Raw genomic sequence first — 20779 nt, forward strand, 5'->3', positions numbered from 1 at the left:
CAACTGGACTTGCACTCCTGTCCCAAGCCTATTGTTTTTATCCTCCACTCCTTCCTATCAGCCAAGATCGCAAGATTGGGATTGGTAGCCTGAGACTGTCATAGACTGAAACAGTGACGTGATTATTTCAACTCTGAGAAGGGAAATCAAGAACGAGATGCAACTCGCAAGACTGATGATGCGGAACTGACGCTGTAGCAGACCTCTGAATGATTTGAATTACATTTCAGTAATGATAAACTATGTATTTTTCAGAGAAATATTAATTATAGTGAAACAATTTCACATTGATTTTCTAAGAGAAAAAAAAAAAATCAAACTATATAATGAACACTAGCTTGTGATTGGAACTAAAAATAGTACTGGAAGTATTATTTTAGAACCAATACAGCAGAGTATTCAGCACTTACAGTACCATTAACTTCTATATAACGGTAGGGAAGGCGGCCATCTGTATGACAGCTGTCTGAGTTATCGCATCTGTCTGGCAGCTAATGTGGATTAAAGAAAGGCTAGTTTAAACCCTGTTAATGCACATAAAAGTTAAAACATCTCGTTTAGTTTCTGGTGCTTTGACTCGGGGAAATGCACTACACCGGTGGTTGAGCAGAATCAACAAGGACATTCTAGAGTGCCGGTCATCAAAGAGGCATGTCAACAAACTGTCTGCTTTCACAAGGCCTTTGTGACAAAAGGGGAAAATCGAGACAGGGTCAGCCCTCCCCTTCAGAGCAGTGTATCTGTTTCCACAGACAAATGGAGTTTCGGTGACTTTAACAAACGTTTCGCTTCCAAAATCTGGAGTACTGCTGTACGAAAACCTGTGACATGCTAAAGAAAACGTAAGAATCGCTGCCACATTTGTGTAGTTGTTTCTTAATATTCATCAGAAGAATGTTCTCAATTATTGCGTGATGTGCATGCATGTACGTTAGCACAACTATTGCGGAGGCTCAGATTCGCTCTCGTTGGCCTGTGGTCATATGCAAACACAAAGGCCTTTCAAGTGCTTCAGATGTCAGATTATAAATTAGAGTACTCGAGAATTTCCACGTTAACCAGCAATTAGTGTCCATTGTCAGGCACTGAGCGTTCCCAGAGCACTGCTCCATTGAAGGGGTTATGTATTTGGGGACAGTAGGGCCCCTGTGGCACAGCCTTTGTCTCATCTGTGAAACCGTCCCTGCCACATTCCAGCGCACATGACCGATCCAGGAGTCACAGGCCTGGGAACCTGCTTTCGACAGTAAAGGGATATTTCATTCTACAATTAAATTTCTGTCATTTTCTCACCCTCATGTCATTTCAAACTCGATTGGAGCACAAAAGATAATGAATTTGAAGACTTTCAAGCTCCAAAAGAACATAGTGTGTGCCATAATTACTAGATGGCAAGCTGGAACATCCTCAGACTCAGAATTATGCTTCTGTATGGCAACACTGTTGTGTTAACGGCAAAGTGAATCTGAGTAGTTTGAGTACTCACAAGACAAAACCACAATACAAATAAATTATTTTGCAAATGCCTTTTTAAACAATTGATGTAGTGTAACAGAGTAATAAACTATGCTTGCTTGACTAAACTATTTCATGTCAAGTTTCATATTATTATTCCGTTAATAACATGAACAGTTATTATTAATAATAAATATAACTACATTTTATTGCTGAGGCAGCTGGCATTTTGAGTTTCCACATGACGTGATAGTGGTCAGGTGGTACAAGTCAGAGCTTTCAAGCTGTAATTACAAGTTCTGGGATGTAAATGCTTTTTACAAGTCGGGAATCTCGTAATTACTGTAATTTTGACACGTGTGAACGCACCTTTAATACATACGACTTGACTGGTATATTTAGGTCTACTGAAGCGACTTAATTTCTCTGCATGGTTCATTCTCAAACTAATTAAAACACTGGTCAATGCAAATCCAAATATTGTGATATATTTGGACTCCATTGACTTCAATAATGTGGACAAAAATATTCTTCAAAATTTTTTTTTATTGAGCAGAATAAAGTCATACAGGTATGGAATGATAAGAGGATGAGTAAATGATGGTGTGAATTAAATTGTCAGATTCTCCATCAGCAGGTTCTACACGCGTCCAGGAGCGGCACAAGCTTTGACCGACTCTTCCGTGTTTTACTCATTACTGCTACTGTTTTCGGAACAATAACATTATTTATACTTCCTCATTTTCAGCTTGAGTTTCAATAAATGGTCACTTGGAGGAAGTTTGAAGTTCTGAAAATTACAGCATGTTTCCATAGTACAATGAACTCTTATGAAAGGATCAAGGCAAATTTGATTCCTCATGATAGGAACCCTTTTTATATCAAGACGTCAGCATGGAGAACAAAGTGAGACGCTTAAACTCTGTAGAAAAGGGCTTCTTGTCAGTCTGCAGTTTAATAGAGTTCACCCACACAGGTCAAAATACTGATTCAAAGCTGGAGGAAACAGAGTATCACAATGTATCTAAAATAATCATAATCCCTATTAAAAGAATGTGTTTTATTATTCACTATCATAACATTGAGTTCCACCCTATTAACTAGAGCAGCTCTGCTGATAAGTAGCGAGTGAGTTCAGATTGCATGTTGCCTTCGAGGGCTCTCAGGGCTGCCAATGTAACGTGCAACCCCCTCCCTCCCTCCTTTCCCATCACCCCTCTGGGCACCCAGAAGTGAGAACAATGGCCCTGTGTGGGACTGGAATGTGTCCGGCAACTTTGCCAAACGAGACACCATCAACCTTCTCTGGGCAAGGAGTACCAGGGAGCAAATACTCTTTATGACCTCAGCCCAGTGTGACCTTTTGATCCCAACACAGCAGTCATTTTGGGGCAAACTACTTGGAGATCTGCGCAGTGGAGGTTTAGCGCCGATAGCTTGTGTGTGATAAACAAAAAGACGCGGTAATCAGAGGGCATGATGAGGTTTCATGTGTTCCTTGTTTCATGCTCTCGGTTGGTGAAATGTGATCTGGTCAGAAACGCCCTCTGACTGATTTTCATGATGCAAAACAGTGTTTCTCAGAACACGTGCAGCCATATTTGGCTGTTGTTTGTCAGAATGTTAGAGAGTTCATGACATTTCTTCTCTAGTGAAAACCATGTAAAAACATAAAATAACTTTTTAATACATTAAAATCTATGATTATCACAAATACGTAAAAAAAATAACAGATACATAATTATGTACATGCCTGTCAGAAACATTTCCATGATTAATGCTGTGAGAAGTTCTATAGCATTAGAAGCACTTTTCTACAAGCTTATACTATTTATTTTATAGCATCATGTTGTTCTTATCATGACATCCTGCTGCAGGATTACCTTCAACGTTTCTGAATGAAAATGATTCTGTTCATCTTTTAGAAGATTTCTCCACAACCCAATCAATCACCTGTGGATGAGAAAAGTGTGTGCGTGGAAATCAATTACATTGTATCAATTTTGAAGGCATCTTACAAAATTAAATCACTCAAAATCAAATAACAGTTGTAAATTGTCATGGTCAAAAACTCGGGTGTACCAGGCCTCTCAAACTGAAGTGTGTGCATTACCTGTTTGACATTGTTACTGGCGGCTTTCTTCATTTCCTCGTGAAGGCCACGTGAGGTTTTCAGATCCTGTTGCAAAACAAACAGGCGGCTGAGGCATAACGGCTTAATGAAGAACATTGTGGAGGCTAAGCTTTGCTAATGATTTATTACATTAATGCATGCATACACCAGTCAGTACGATTTTTTTTTGAAAGAGAATACTTTCATTCAAGTATGCATTAAATTGATCAAAAGACATTTACATGGTTACAAAAATGACCTATTTCTAATAAATTATGTTATGTCCATTCATTGTAGAATCCTGTTGTAGTTTCCACAAAAATATTAAGAACCTTTTTCAACATTGATGATAATAAGTGTTTTTGATGTCTCACCAAATCGGTATATTATAATTATTTCTGAAGGATTATGTACTGTAACACTGAAGACATGGAATAAATTGCATTCTAAAATATATTTAAATACACATTCACATAAAGCTCCCTCATTCGACTGAGAAGTTTTTAAACAATCCATTTTTGACGTTTTGTTTCAGTAAATGTTCTGATTATAACAGTCACAACCATGAGCACTTATAGCCACTGATGTTTATACAGTATAGTATATCAATGTCTATTCAGTATTCAGTGATTTGACCTGTCCTGACGAACAACACTAAGATGCTGGTAAGTGCAGGTTAGCCTATCATAACAAAGGCCATTTTTATAATGAGGTCTTAAAGGTACAGTAGCAAAGCCAGCCTGTATGATTTTGGTGCACGAAAAAACCTTGAATAACTTCAGGGAATAATAGTCAAGTGCAATAAAACTGATTTCGTTTTCTCCACACCAAACGCATTAGGAACAAAGCGAATTGAAGCAAGTTTCTTGAACAAAGTTTTTGCTCCCCTGTCATGGATAAATGATGTAGATAACATCAATCGGCAGCGTTTACACAGCATATTTTGAGAGCTTCAAAGATGTCCTAAAGGCAGGACAGCAGGGTGCGAGGGGAAGAGGCAGAACGATTCGTACCCACCTTCAGATAAAACTTTGATATGTCAAACAGTCTTTGACTGCAGGCTTCAAAGCACTTGTGCTCGCTGCTGATCCCGTGTTTATCGAGCGTCTTAGCAACCACCTCCCTCAGCATCTGAAGCAGAAACACCGGATGAGAACGATGCACACTCACGTATCTATAGCACTCACAGACCTCACATAAAGCCCTGACATTTGCTGATGACTGTTGTAGTGAATTCACTGAATAAGAAGGTTTGAGGTTTTAAATGGGTTGAGAGCTATTTTGGTTTATCACACGGCTCTCTGGAATACTTGATTCTAAACTGGTCAAACTGCAGGATTTAGTGGGCAGATATTTTGGTATAATGACCCTTAAACTGCATTTTTGACCAATTTCCTACATAGCTCTTCTCTCTTAGCACTTGAATCAATATTTCATGCCCATATATATATTTGTCAAGTTGTAATATTATAAGCAAGATAATGCAGTCAGTCAGTCATTATTGGAAAACAAGCTTATTTAGGAAGTATTCTCAGTTCCATTCAACACATTTTGCCATGTTTAAATATCTTCAAGGGATGCTAGCGGATATTATATTGATGTTTTAAAAATATTTAATTAATTATTTACTTAGTACTATTTTCCCATTCTATTATTGTCTAAAGCTAAAACACTAAAAACTAAAATCAATTGTTTTAAAATGTTACAACTTAATTTAGGCATCACAACTTTATTAACAGTATGAAAAAAAATAGATATTCAAGTGAAGATTTAAGAAAAAATGACATCAAATAGTGTTATTCAATCATCTTTCAAGTGAGCAATATATGACGGCAAAAGGTCACTCAAATATAAAAATAGAAAAAATAAGCATGAACAATTAAATACCCAATATTGACCTATTTATAACCAATATCTAATCTAAAACTCTAACCCATCTCTAATGACCTAATCTCACATGATAAACAAATTGGTACCAATATAGTGCATTCTAATGAATTGCTAGTGTAGATTTTACCCCAAGTTTCAGCAGAAAATGTGAAGGTATGAAAATTCTCTCTGATCTGGTAATTAGCACTTACCCTGTTGTGTTTCTGGGAGCGGGACTCGGTCTGGGTCTGGCTGGGTTTTTGACTGGGTGAGGGGTCGGCAACAGAAACAGAACGTCTGGCCAGACCCGAGCTGGAGCGCGAGTGGGCCGCCTGCTGCCGTAGAGCCCCCACTGCAGGGTGAGTGCCACCTGTGCCCAGAGATTCAGAGCTCTCTGATTTACAGAACCTACGAGTGGCAGAAAGGGATTTTTAATGGGGATGAGGTGGATTGTGTAAGATATTGCTTCTCTGAGATCATCAATCCCTCAATCTCACTTTGTTGTTCACATCAAACCTCGAATCAAAATGACTTGATGTGAGGGTCTACTTAAGCACTGGAGCACACACTTCTACCTCTTTTTCTTCTGGAGATCTCCGCTCTATCACTCTCATTCTAAGCCCATTTAATAAAAAACTCCTCCGTTCCAGGAGCATCAGCCTTCAACATAAATTTCCAGGCTCCTGCGTTTAGCTCCCTATGATGCGACACCACTGTGGTAATTTCAGAGTGGAGCAAAGTCTGAGATGATGATAGGCCTTAAAATTAATGTGGTCCCTGGAGTTCTGCAGTGGGTCAGCACTTTAAAAAAAAAGTCAATAACCTCATGTCCTGACAACACATCATCTAATGCACGCTGGGCTTCTGTGGCAACAAAGAAGGCCAAACATTTGACGTTCGATCACTGCCATATTCAGAGCACATTTAGAGAGGTCCTTTGTGATTTAAACTAAAAATGCAGTTAAGGATGAGACGTTGACATTCATTGCAGCGCTGCTCAGTAATTTTCATTCATTGCTCATTTCACACTTTGACAAAGCCATTAAGCGCCGATCTATTTTCAATTTCGTTGTGAGTGACGTATGGTGCAGTCAAATGCATGTAAAGTGGTGGGACGGATGGGCAGAGGAAGGCAATGATGAGAGCATGGAGAACTAGAATGAGCCACACAGGAGAATCAATGCTCTGACGGCTTCAGAAAATTAGAGTAACTAGAGAAACATTATTTTGACTGTCTAAATGAATGGCACACTGGTGTGAAGTGGTGTGTAACGATGGCTTGACTTATGTAAAGATCGACAAACAGAATATCATTAAAACAGCCTGACACTGCATGCACATTTTCAAGCCAATCGCACAAAAAGTTGCGTAGTTATAGCTGTGTTTATGTTTTTTCATATTATAGCGCCACCAAGTGGTGAATTGCAACATATTTTTTGTGTGACCAGTGACCACAGAATGAGCTCGTACAGGAGTCTAATGCTGAGTTCACACCAAACACGAATAGAGCGTCAAATTCGCATCTATCGTGTCTAGTAGGACGCTTTATTTTAAACATTTTTAATCCATTCACGCGTCCAAAGCGAAAAAGCCACGCATAAAAAGCAAGAGGTTGAAGCGAAATTGACGCGCGTCCGAGGCGAAATCCGCTTCTTGTGGGAGGGGCAAGTGCTAGGCGGTTGTCTGTTTGCAAGATGGCTGATGTTGACGAGCATTCATCGAGAGAGTCACCGCTCTGTATTTGCTCTGGAGAGCAGAACAGCAGCGTAGCGGTCATCGTCGCCGTACTTGGGTCCACCAGACCCTCCGGAGGCGTAGCTACCCAGTTTGGGGAGTTTCACCATTTGCTCCAGGAGCTGCGTCTGGATGACGGCTGCTTTCAGCGGTACTTCCGCCTGTCCTGCACCCAGTTTGATGACCTGTTGTCCCTCATCGGAGCGAGGATCACCCTCACCCACCTAATCTATCATTTATTTTTGTTTGGATACAATACAAAATGAATATGTCTCATATATTGAAATCAATTTTCAATTTTTTGATTTTTCAACTCGGGCGTCAGACGCGTGAATGCACAAAAAGCACCAAATAAAGTCACTTGCGCGTATCGCGCCAGACGCTCAATTCGCATCCACCGCGCCCCGCTAAGCGCCTCATTCTCGCCGCAGGACCTCCAGACGCGTAGACTGTCAATGGAGGGACAGAAATCGCTCAGATTTCATTAAAATATTGTAATTTGTACTTCAAAGATGAACGAAAGTCTTACAGGTTTGGAACGACATGAGGGCGAGAAAATTATGACAGAATTTTCATTTTTGGGTGAACTAACCCTTTAATGCATCCAATTTTAAAAAGGAAATGTTAACTGATGCTGATATATATATAAAAGGAAGACCACTCATACATAACAAAAAGACACGAGATGACCCTTCATCATTATTATGCATAGAGTGTTCTAACCTCTTGTGTTGCTGGAGGTCTGATTCACGGGAGCGGCGTTTGAGGCGGGGCAGCTCGCTGTGCAGAGTTTCACCGTCAGGTACACTGCCCGGTTCAGACAGCACAGCTGGGGAGGGTGCAGGGCTGAGGGTGAACGGCACAGGGCAGGGCTCCTTACAGCATGTACTCTGGGTCTCGTATCTTATTAGACGAGACTGCAGCTTCACAAAGCCACGGTCTCGCTCAAGACCCTTACACTCATCCAGACAGAACCTGAAACACACCCAGAGAATACTTGAGAAGACGGAGGAGGAAATAAGGAGGATAGATTTTTATGTAGACGCAAACACACATGCACGCTTACTCTATTCCGTGGTAGTGGGATCTGGCGGCCTTTGAGAACGGGAGCTTGGTAACCTTCCTAGGTGTGAGGTCAGGAGACAACTGAAATGCATGTTCACTGCACAAACAACAAAAACACAAACCACATTCGGAGACATTCAGTTCAAGAATTTAAATACATAGGAACATTTCTAGAGATTGTGCGGTAGAGGGCAAGTTATGTGGAAAACCTTCACAATCGATTTTTAAAAAACAAACAAAGAAACAATAAGACATCTTCATCTGTGGTATTATGCTCTAGTACTCCCGTTCCATTTAAAAAATAAAAAAAGCAATTTAATCAAATTATTTATGTATTTTAAATTTTTATGTTTTTCATAACTTATTACAAAACAATTATCACTGCTTGTTTCCCATACAGGTAGGTCTGTCAAGATCTCAAATCAGAAATTAAAAAACACGCATAAAAGTGGTCCATATGACCATAAGTCTTCTAAAATCATGATAGATTTGTTTAACAGAAAAATAAATAAATAATGATATATACTGAAAATCTTTCCTTCTGTGGATCTTTAATATAGAGCCATTTGTGGGCTGGATTTACTGTCAACATTTGACAGGTTAGAACAAATAAAATTGGCACCAATGTGCCATTTTGGGTCTGTACCTCACACAATGCAATACTGTATGTAATACTGTATAGGGCACAAGTCCAATTGAACAATTTTTCAATACTTTTACACTTTTTTTTCCCCTCCACATTCATTTTTAATATATAGAAAGGGGTGGACAGAATATTCTTTAAAAAATTCACGTACTGTGTTCCATAGAAGGAAGTCATGGGTTTGAAACAGTGTGAGAGTGAGTAAATAAAATGCTATCCCTTCAAGACCAGTGCAAGTTGAAAATAAAGATGCAAAGTTTTAAAACTCGAATGATGTTTTAAAACTTTCTACCATGTGCACAAATCCTCCCTGCTTGTTTGGTGGGACTTGAATTGCAGTTTTAATAAGCTAGGGGGGGAAAGTCATTAAATGATATCATGTCAGAAACTGTGTGTATGACCAACCCTCTAAGCACTGGCAGCGGCTGTAGCTCTCCGCTCGGCAGTCCATCAGGGGTGAAGTGTTTGAGCAATTCTCTGGCATCCAGCAGTGTAGAACTTCCCCTCTGGCTATCTTTAGGCCCCATCAGACTCTCAGAGGAACCACTACTTAACAGTCTGCACCTGTGGACGACACTGAACTGAAACACAAATGTACTTTTCCAACCACTGAACAAATGCACAAGCTATTTCCTCATCTGATTCATTGTTTTGAGATTCAATAAGCCCTCAACAGAGACAATAAGCCAGGGCTCCAGAAATGTTAATGTGGTGAACAAACATTATTTTGAGATTTCATTTAATGTTATATGCTACAAGACTGCTTACCTGGACCTTTGTCGGACTCTCTGTATGTTCTCGTAGTTTTGTAGGACGCTCCTCTCAGGCCATTCTGTGTGAGAAGATTGTTTCACATCTTTGGAAGAACATATAATGGATAGAAAGAGTGACAGGTGGAGTAAATAAAAGTTAATATATCATTAACTTTTATTATTTTATAAAGTAAATAATAACAATCTTAATAAGAACACGATGTTAAACCAAGTGTGCAAGGGCTTTATATATCTTATCTATATCTTTTGACATTAAAAGGCACAAAAGTGTCTCGAATTAAACTCTCCGATATTTTGCTGCATGTTTACGTGTCTTTGATATTTGGTTTATATGTGCACTGTGTAGTCACATTAACAAAAATCACATGCAAAAAAAATGTTCATTGTCTATTGTCACTAGTGTAGAGCAGGGTTCCTCAAATCTGGCCATGGAGGGCCACTGCCCTGCAGAGTTTAGCTCAAACTCAACTACCGCTACCTGTAACTCGGTAGACCTTGACTAGCTTGTTCAGGTGCCTTTAATCAGGGTTGCAGCTAAACTCTGTAGGGCAGTGGCCTTCAAGGGCCAGAGTTGAGGAATCCTGATGTAAAGAGGTATATGAAGCACACCTCACACAGAATTCTCAAACCAAGCTGGTTCGATTACTGGATTTCATTTGCGACAATTTCGCTGAACAAATGTGAGGTGACACACCTTTAGTCAGTCACACTTCTTTCGTTTACCCAATTAAAAAAAAGCTATTTTTCCAGTTCAGCCAGTGGCATGTTAATCATAAAAAAATAACAAATAAAAAATGCAGTCAAGGATAATTTTATGATGTGTAACTTTTGCACATTTTGTTGAACAATGAACAAAGGTTTGATGTAATATAAAATCTGGGTAATGAACTAAAATCTGTCAACAAGCACTGGTCTATATTGGAGTTATTTATATTAAATATGATTAATTGGTAACACTTTACAATAAGGTTCATTAGTTAACTACCTTAGTTTACATGTACTAAGAATGAACAAAACTTTCTTCAGCATTAAGTAATATATTTCAACATTTCCTAATACATTATTAAAATCAAAGGATGTATTTGTTAACATTAATTAATGCACTGTGAACTAACATGAACAAACAATGAACAGCTGTATTTTTATTAACTAACATTGACAAAGATTAATCAATACTGGAACAAATGTATTGCTCATTGTTAGTTCATGTTAGTTAATACATGTTACAATTAGGTTCATTATTTAACATTAGTTAAAGTGTTACCGATTAATTTATAATATTATACATCATATCAATCACTGATCACAATATAACAAATATTTTCCACCATGGTTCATAAAGAGGATTATAAATGATGCATCCCTAAAGTAAACTGCTGTGTATGAAAGCACCCCTCACCACTTTTTTTAGAAGATGAAGTTTGATTGTGTTTAGAGGCTCTGGGCAGTGTGGCGTCGTGCATCTGAAGGTACTGCTCTCTGGCCAGACTTAGCAAAGCCTTCAATTCATTTACAGGAATGGTGGCAGGCTTTTGGACCTCCTCTCGTCGCCCTAGCCACAGATAAGATCCATCATTAAATGTCTCTCAGTAATCATACTAACATTCTGTCCATTCAGTCTTTCATTTTGTAGTAATAACTTACAAATCAATTACTACAATAACAGTCCCACTGGAGCAATTGAAGTGCCTTATTAAAGAGTACAATTGTTTATGATCACACATTGTGAAATCTCAAGGGTAGTTTTAACATAAATTCACTAACAAATTGTCCCATATTTATTCTGTATGAAGGCTCTACATAGAAAAGGAGTTAGATATTTAATACAGCATTTGAAACTGGCTTCAATGTATTGGCTACAAGCCTAATAACAGTGCTCTGACATACCAAAATTATTCTATCAATCACACAGCCTATCATGCATCATAAACCTCTGTTAACACAGCATGTGTCGAGATTCTGACAAAGGCTCTATTGTTTATCCCTCAAAAGAGTTCCTAATTTTCAGAAAGCGCACAGGTGAGACTGAGAATGTGTGACCAGAGGTATATGATGATTAGCTATGTGCTGCTCTGGGGTGACTGAAGAACAGCGTGTGAATACTTGGAGGCCCTGGTGAAAGGTTCCCGTTGCCTGGGAAACACTTACGGCAGCATTCCTTGAGGACCAGGGTCTGCACCTTGGCCAGCTTTCTCTCCCTCTGCAAGAGCTGCTCTCCACGGAGATACGGCAGGGACCGCAGCCAGTCAGCAGTGCTGCTCCCTGTGGAGAAAGAAGAGGGAATACGAGTCTGACAATGCAGAAGATTGGGTCGAGAGAGGTGTTAATCATGTCTACAGCAAAGAACCAGGAGAGAAGCTTGCCCAAAATGTCCAATTACTGAAATGTTGCCATTCTTTCTTAGAGGATTTGTTTTGGTTATGTTAATACTCTTACATGTGTACTATTTAAAAAGAACCATTATCTATTTTCACTGTACTTTCACTATTGACACTTCAGTATGAGCTAAATTTGAAGTAAGCCATGCTAATCTTTTAAAAACCACAAACAGTTTCATAACCATACAAGTTCCCAATAACAAGCATTTGCATGTCCATACTGGATACTAACTGCTCAACCAAAAATTCAGAAGCATATTTGAATAAACTTTTATGAAATATAAAATAAGAATTACCAGCATAAACTCTTCAATTGATTTAATGGCTTTGACTTTTTATAATGGCTATGCATTAGTGGATTACACATATAGTTCTGAATTAGTGGATTTATCACTTTTTTCCCCAGAATTAAAAGCATAGTTTAAACAGAAGTGTAAAAAATGGCTCAAACTAGATTTTATACACATTTTTTTCTGCATTCTGTTTTTCTTAAACTGTAAGCTGATAGTCCCACTTTTCAAGTGTATACCTGAAAATAACATTTCCGACTTAAAAGCATGCAAATTATCATGTATTAGCTCATTTTTTAAACATCCAATTTGTAAAGTGGTAAATTGATGGTTAAATTATAACACTTTTATTGGCACTCTAAGATGCTTAATACTTTGTTAAATTTAGATGCTTAATACCTTGTTACATTTATAGAACCAAGACCTAAAAATTACCCCCAAAAAAGCACTGATGATATTTTAATCTGACTGGCTTGTGGCAAGCTGCTTATAGAAAACACCCAGAAAGCAAGCACCTCTTTATCTATTCAAAAGAGCACACACACCTAAGGGGTTTCCTGGAGTGCTCATCACAATGCACTTTCTCAGAAAAGCTCCTGTATGAGCTGAACATCCCTTTTTTTCTAATTCTTTTCTTCAAAACAACCTCTTGCCCAAAGTCTGTGGTCTTTAGTTATCAAGCCAGGTTGAATTATGGATCTGGCACAATGTTCTGAGCTCCAAGGGAGGTCCTGAGCAAACCCACGCATTCTCTGATCTCAAGAGCAGTAATTTACCCCAACAAAGGTCACCAGCGGTGGGCTTAAATACAGCCATTCTCGCTGTACAAAGAGTTAATAAGAGTAGTAGTGAACCACAAACCACCTGATTACATGAGTTACAAATAGATGTTAATCAATGAGAAGACACGGACAGCGCAAGAACGATACTTTACATGAAATAACCAAGTGTTTGAGTGTTCAAATTTCATTATACTGCAATAAGGGAAAGTGGGAAAAAGTATATATTTTAGGAGGAGACAGGCATACCAAAAATGTCCTACATCCTTATCATATTCCAGATTTTGTTTACTTGGAAATTTGTCCAAGACTAAATGTCCTCGTTTTCTCTATCGAATAAAATATGGACTTGATAAAGGTCTGAAGGCTTGTATACCAAACTGCTGTTTTTGACAGAAACATGGTGGTTTATTTGTGTTTATATGGAAAACAAGACTATAAGTCTGAGGCGGTGTTCTTTTCAAAAATCATATTATTGAGAAAAAGTAATGTGTTCTACATTTATGAACACTGCAGTTCTGGTCTTAGTGGAGTATAATGTCTCCTCTGTGCCATCTTTCTTAGTGTCGTCCAGGTGGCCTCAGCTGTTGCTGTGATAGATGAGACTGTTGTATGGGGCTTAATTTGACTCTAATAAATGCGGTTCTTGAATGCCAAGGGGCCCAACTTACTTTAGAAGAACCGTATTAGTTTTCTCAATCAAGAGCACACATTGATTTATAACTATGCTCAAAGGCGTACTATTGCATGTCTGCATATTCATGCTGACATCGGCTGTGCATTTAAAAGATTGGTGATCATACCTGAGGAAGGCGGAACTTTTTCCCTGATGAGGGCATTGAGTGTTGCCAAGGCAGCGGCTCCATTGATCTGATTGGCCGTGTGTATCATTCGAGCGGTGCAGCCTCCTGACTCCGCCCCCTGCACCAAGAAGAGGTAGTGGCCTCTCTCACCTTTTACCTCCACATTAGGCACTGGAAGGATGAAGAGTTAATAGCACACTAGCAAATACACAGGAATAAAAGTAGGCAACTGCAGCATATAAATGTCAGCATATAATTTAACAACGTGTGATGTGAGCACTGGGCGGCACATTCACATGTGCATGGTACAATTATACATATTAAGAGCCTTCAGAACAAAGTATAAGGCTGTTTTTATAAAACACTGCTCATACCAGGTAAGTCCTTGGGACGTTTGGACATGAAGTCTCTCCATTTACAGGAGCTGAGCTGGGAGGCTGCTGGGAAAGTCTCAGTGCTTATCACGCAGGACAGAGAAAACAAAGCTCCCACCTGCAACAGGAGACACTTGTTATCATTGTCACCCCAGTGTTCCAGCTATGGGAAATAGTTATCAATATCCGACCATCAGTCTCAAAGGACTTTGACAGCTTTGGCTACATCTCAGTCGGGGAGAGTATATATCTAGCCTAAAGACAATAATTGGTGATAATCGTGTTGGAGACGGCCTACCTCTCCTCGCAGTGTGCACAGCTGGTCCAAGAGTAGCTTAGCTTTGACAGAATTGGAAGCCAATCCACTGTGGAAGCACGTCAAGGTGTGAAACAATACAGAGGAAAATGACAGCGCAGTTTACAGTAATGAGGAACATGCCATGCCATTCCAACCTTTCCTGTAGCTCAAACAGTAGAGCATTGGCGCTTGCAACGTCAAGGTCATGGGTTCAATTCCCAGGGAAAGCAAGAATTGATAAGAATGTAAATGTATGAACCTTGAAATGCAATTTAAGTCGCTTTGGATAAAATGTATTATTATTAATGTTGAAAACGGCTGTGCTGCGTAATAATTTTGTGGAAACCATGGTGCATTTTATTTTAGGGTTCTTTCATTGAAAGTTGAAAAGAACAGCAATTATCTAAGAAATAGAAATCTTTTGTAACATTATAAATGTCTTTACTGTCCGTTTTGATCAATTGCAATCTTTCTGAATAAATTATATATACTGTAAGTATACTAACCCCTTAAATTTGAAAGAAAGTTTTTATACTTTTGAAGTCACTTAGGATCAAATGCATAATGTGAAATAGATTATTGCGCATCATTCATTTTTAAGGCTTTCCGAACATCAACCAAATTCTTATAAATATAGCATGCATTGGAATAAATCATGCAGTACCATATACAGGCACCACCTCTAATAAATAAATATCATTGGTTATTTAAAAAGAGAGGCATTATGAATTACCTATTTTTCAGATGCATTTTTGAGAGAAATTATATTCATTCTGATTAGTTTGTTTACGCATATGAGAAGACTAGGTCTTCTCTGCAAAGGTTAATTCAAATTACTGTACGGATACCAGAGGCAAATCATTACACATCTGAAAGAAAGAAATATATTCAAATCATATATATATATAGCCTTTTGTGCAGTTAGAGTTATGTGTATTGGTAAAAGATACTTTTAAGGATTGTGTCAGCCACTTTTGTATCCTCCAACTGACTGCAAGGCTTATGGATAAAATGCACTAAAATTGACACTTTTGAAACCTTTTGTCTTTTGGGAAAGATACAGTTCAAACTCTGTGCTGGAATGGAGGAGAATTGGGAGATCTGTGACTCTGACCAGCTGAATCAGTTCCAACAAAGGCTGGTAACACTGAAATACCTAAAACACACAAAAACAAGAAATGCAACTTAGAGTTGTACAATATTTATGTTCAGAGAAAAATTAACATTTTGTGTCTTTGGAAGCTTTAGCAAAGTCACAGTTTAAAAAAAAAAACATTATACACCGGCATGTGCTAGGGATTGTAGATTGTCAGGTCAATAATGCATTATTCAACAAAGGAAAAGCAGAAAGAAAGGAAAAAATATTAGATGACCAAGCAGTTTCAACCAAGCAAAGGGTTTGTGTGACCAACAGATTAAAGTGTTACTGGCTGTGACAGCAGCTGGCAAATGAGAAGAAACAAAACCGGCTCTTTACGGTTTATTTGCCATTAGGGGAGTAACAGTTAAAACTGTTTTGGGGCCGCTGGGTGCTTGTGCCCCCGAGTGTTGAAACAAGATCAGCTTTGTGCTCAGGCAGGACTAAACCAGGGCTTTTGGGCTGGAAAATGAGAGGCTAAGAGGGAGTTGGCAACATTTCTAACTCTTTATCAGCTCTTTCAGCTTCCATTGAAGAGAAGCCGAGCAAAGAAAGAGGAAGTCAATCTGACGAGATCTGCTCCATTATTCAGTAGATCTGGGCCCACAGAAAAGACAAGCGCGACGCAACATGGTGAAATTAGTTCAAAGCTACATTTTAAGTAGTCTTAAAAATACTATTCCAAATCCCTTAAGAGTTATGAGATTGAAAGGAAGGTGATGATAACATCATGTTAACAATTATGAGCAAGTTAAAAAGGTCTACCATGGTGGATATATTTGACATGGCCAGGACTGCTTTACGTCATTTACATATAGGAGCGAGGAAGAAACATTATGTGTATTAAAATATGTTTTTTTTTTTATGACATCCAAGCAGCATCACAACTCTCTGTATTAATAGAGAATCCAACTGGCTGTTTTATGATGGATTTGGCACAGAATCCATTTTATAATATTATATACTGCAGGAGTTTTTGGTCAGCAAATAAAATGAGAAAAGAATGAAATGAGATAAAGTACATAATTTGTCAAGTATTTAATTCACCATATTATCCAAAAACTTGTCATTACTACAATAACATGTAAAATATATATTTAAAAAGTTGATTGTATATAAATGTTGAACTATATTATTATAATATAATAAAAAGTATTTGGACACATAAAAATAAGTGAATGTCACTTACTTTCAAGCAAACCTACTTCAAGCAAAGCATTTAACAAAAGATGTTTGTATCAAATGATAAAAAATATATTGTTCAAAATTAAGACGAGTGGTGTCAAACGTAAGGTCTTCACTTTTGATGAGAAAATTATTTTGATTGCAGATGGCATTTGTTTTGATATTCTGTATATATCGCAAGGACAAATAAAAAGTAAATTGTGATCTTTTTATGTCCATACTGTTACGTTGTGTTGTATTACAGAATTTGGTCATACCGCCCACCCCTCAGAGGGATCATCTATTTTTCAGTTTCTGTTATAAAAAGGAAGAGGTTTAGAAAGTGTTTTTTCCACCCTTCCGATGTACATTACAGTATTAGTGCTTGTAGTTACTGGAACAAGCTCTGAATAAATGTCCAGTGCTGTCATCTCTCATCAGACGTACGGTTGTGGTGGCAGATGGGAGGTAATGTCTTACTCACTCTGATACGGGGAGAGCAGCATTTTCAAACTGATTGCGGTGCCAATAACAATAATAAAGCTCATAAGTTCTGCGGGCGCAAAATAAAAAAGTTAATGGTACTAATCATCATAGAGGCAGTGAATGTACAGCACAAGCCCTGTGTAAACAGACTGTGGGGTGCAATCGGTGAAGTCCCCACTAATGCCACCGTGATTAATCTAGAGTGGAAAACTCATTACGATTACATTCCACACTCTCACTTTTATGACAGAAGCAGAGTGTAAGAGATGCAGAGAGCCAACATAAAACTTTAGAGCGCCTCTTTCACAGGGCCACAAATGCACTGGATAATTTCAGTCATCCTGTGAAACAATCTTCACTAGGACTGTTTGATATTAAATATTAAAAGCTTCATATAAGAGCTCACTCCCATTTCCCACCGTGGAAAAACTCTTATGGGTGGTACTGACTCGAAATGTGCCACCTGAAGAGTCACAAATGTGGTTTACAAATAATATGTTTTATTTCTAAGAACATAGGAACTCCAAGGCACTCGAATTGTGTTGAAAAAAGTTAAAAAGCCTTTATTTTATTCATGGCTTAAACATTAAAATTGGTGACAGGTACACCTACGCGTTGTGCTTGACATGCTTTCGTCAGGGTGTGTGTAACAAACAACGTCTCAAGTTCATTTTTAACAGCAGTATATGTTAATATGTTTTATTTGTTTGACATTACTCCTTTCAATTCCCAAAACATATTTAGTTGCTATTGGCTCAAAAGTTAGGATTTTGTTTCGCCTGGTTAAGTTAGGCCAGTCGTTCAGGATTTGACTTGAACAAATTAAATGAACAAAAAATAAATAGATATTTTTAAATATTTATCAAACCATAAATATATATAAAAAAATCTAATTAGCAACAAAAGCCACTGCTAATGTATAATGTAACGGACAGCTATAAATGAATAAACACACGTTTGCTTGTTAACAATGACAAATGATCCAATTTAAAATTGTATAACCTAGGCTATTCTTACTGATGTTTCAAAGACTATTAATAAATGTTCACAATTTTAACAACCTCAGCATAGGTCACAATAATATTCAATACATCAGAGAAAACATACTGTTTCCAAAGACATAAAAAAAAATCATTATAGTGACAACTGGCCTAATAGAGGCCCAGCACGCTGTCCCTACTATTTATCATTGTTTGGTGGACATAGTAGAGTTATAATATTATGAACAAGATTGGAGTAGAGTTCTGAATTAGTGTCAATCAAATAAAAATAAAAAAAGCATTCTGAAAACACACAAAACTGAGTAATTGTAAGAATCCATTAAAATCCGGACTAAAATGAAGCTGCTCACCTCATGCTGTAGTTTATGATCAGTGTGGCATTGTGGGTCTGTGTGAGGATACAGCGCATCACTCCAGTGATTTCTCCTCAAAGCTCTCAGACAGAAACCCTCAAACTTCAGCTCTGAGACAAACTAAAAATAACACAACAAAGCAATTTAGAATGAGCTGAAGAGAGGCTTACAAGTGTCACTCAGAAGAGTCTATACTTCACAACAACACTTGTCCTGTTTCTACAACACACGAGTGACAGAAACTAATTTTCGCTCAAGCACTTTCTTGGAATTGACAAATTCTTCACATGCTTCAGTCTAAGAAAATGCAAAAACATGAGCTAATGGAGATTTTAGTTCTCAGAGTAACACTGACCAGCTCTCTGAGCAGCCGGCAGTCACAATCTAAATTGATTGAACTGAATCCAAACCCTGAACATGAATGATCTTTCTACAGAATTAGGTTCATTTCCTGTATTAAAGCCTACAATTCACTTTAGGCTGGCCCAATAGAACCAGAGCCTCAGATCTTTACTGGTCCTGATGTATTTCCTTGACCAAAAGCACACACTCCGCTGTATAACAGCTCTCTTCCCGCTTAGAGGCAACACTTTCCTGCTCAGAATTTCCACGAATCAAAATGTTTTCTTTACATCGTCCACACTTACTAAGTCTTTCCATCTTTGTCTATTACATTTACATTTATTTACATTTATTCATTTAGCTGACGCTTTTATCCAAAGCGACTTACAATTGCTATATATCAGAGGTCGCACGCCTCTGGAGCAACTAGGGGTTAAGTGTCTTGCTCAGGGACACATTGGGGTCTCACAATGGATTCGAACCCGGGTCTCTCACACCAAAGGCATGTGTCTTATCCATTGTGCCATTACCACCACCATTATAGTTTCTATAGTTTCAGAAATCAGTTTCTGTTCTCACACCGACTATTTCTTGCAAGTGTTCGCCCTCTGCTGGACAGAAGGAATTTTGCAGTTGCTCTTTGGTTCTGTTCATTAAAGTTGGCCTTGATATCATTTGTTAAAGTTTTTTTTTTTTTTGCGCTTTTTTCTTCTTCTATCCCAGGATCATTTTCAGACAATTATAAGAATCCAGGTAGTAGGTAGGTAGGTAGGTATATTTCTAAATTAAAAACAGTTATTTTAAAATTACATGTATATTTTTATAGTATTTATTAATATTTTGAATTCATTTTTATTTTTATATGTTCATTTTAGTTTAAGTTTTAATAATGTTACGTGCATTTTTATTAGTTTATTATATTTCCATTTAACTTTAAATTATTTTAATAGCAGTTTTAGTTTAGTATTTTTATTACTTCACCTTCAACTTATTTTATTTCTAATCTAATCTAATATTTATATTTTATTTCAGAATTTTAATAGCAGTTTTAGTTTAGTATTTTTATTACTTCACCTTCAACTTATTTTATTTCTAATCTAATCTAATATTTATATTTTATTTCAGAATTTTAATAGCAGTTTTAGTTTAGTATTTTTATTACTTCACCTTCAACTTATTTTATTTCTAATCTAATCTAATAATTATATTTTATTTCAGATTTAATAAAACAATATTTTTGCAATTCCATCTGATGACTAGTGGCACAGAAATTACACACTTCAGTTTTGACCTCATTAACCACTTAATTTTATTATACACCTGAAAACGAAAAAAGGAACCTCTTCAGGGTGATACCCCACTGTGAAATCATCCCACTAATTATGCAGCTAAATGCCACATAAGTAAATAATTAAACAAAAATTATATTACTTCAAATTGACTCACAGTACCTGCTTGGCAAGCCTGTAGTGGTTGTAGTTGTGCAATAACAGACCACTAGATGGCGTGATTGAAGAATCAGAATTGAGTATTGCAGGGAGCCGTGTAAAAATATTAATAAATGATGCATGCTTCTTCTGCACTAAGCATGGACAAGTTTGTGAAAGGACTGCCAGTGCCAGGTACATGTAAAGCAGACAATGAATCTAATTCACAACTACCAAAACAACATGTCTACACTAATTGTGAGCGGCGCGACACTATAAAGGCAAATAGAACCC

At 37.7% G+C, this 20779-nt stretch overlaps 2 protein-coding genes across 4 annotated transcripts in view; one reads left to right on the plus strand and one right to left on the minus strand.

The window, feature by feature from the left end:
* The window catches only part of sntb1 (syntrophin, basic 1), a 34374-nt gene extending 30515 nt beyond the window's left edge, over positions 1 to 3859 (plus strand). The window contains exon 7 of the mRNA XM_079625851.1: positions 1 to 3859. Within this exon, the coding sequence (XP_079481977.1) occupies positions 1 to 93 (93 nt within the window). The 3' untranslated portion in view covers positions 94 to 3859.
* The window catches only part of mtbp (MDM2 binding protein), a gene marked incomplete at its 3' end in the record, with an annotated part of 21159 nt that continues 2761 nt past the window's right edge, over positions 2382 to 20779 (minus strand). For 2 of the 3 annotated variants that reach the window (XM_079625848.1, XM_079625850.1), the window contains 14 exons: positions 18714 to 18836; positions 15636 to 15730; positions 14575 to 14641; positions 14277 to 14394; positions 13903 to 14073; positions 11801 to 11914; positions 11052 to 11204; positions 9648 to 9735; positions 9285 to 9443; positions 8238 to 8333; positions 7895 to 8146; positions 5650 to 5845; positions 4586 to 4699; positions 3470 to 3634 (listed from right to left, as the gene is read on the minus strand). In XM_079625848.1, coding sequence (XP_079481974.1) covers positions 3470 to 3634; positions 4586 to 4699; positions 5650 to 5845; positions 7895 to 8146; positions 8238 to 8333; positions 9285 to 9443; positions 9648 to 9735; positions 11052 to 11204; positions 11801 to 11914; positions 13903 to 14073; positions 14277 to 14394; positions 14575 to 14641; positions 15636 to 15730; positions 18714 to 18836 — 1911 coding nt within the window. Of the gene's footprint in view, positions 3409 to 3469; positions 3635 to 4585; positions 4700 to 5649; positions 5846 to 7894; positions 8147 to 8237; positions 8334 to 9284; positions 9444 to 9647; positions 9736 to 11051; positions 11205 to 11800; positions 11915 to 13902; positions 14074 to 14276; positions 14395 to 14574; positions 14642 to 15635; positions 15731 to 18713; positions 18837 to 20779 lie in introns of those variants that run through there. The other variant, XM_079625849.1, reaches the window with a different exon arrangement.

The sequence above is a fragment of the Phoxinus phoxinus genome (assembly GCF_949152265.1).
Source record: "Phoxinus phoxinus genome assembly, chromosome: 10".
In the NCBI taxonomy this organism is placed as follows: Eukaryota; Metazoa; Chordata; class Actinopteri; order Cypriniformes; family Leuciscidae; genus Phoxinus; species Phoxinus phoxinus.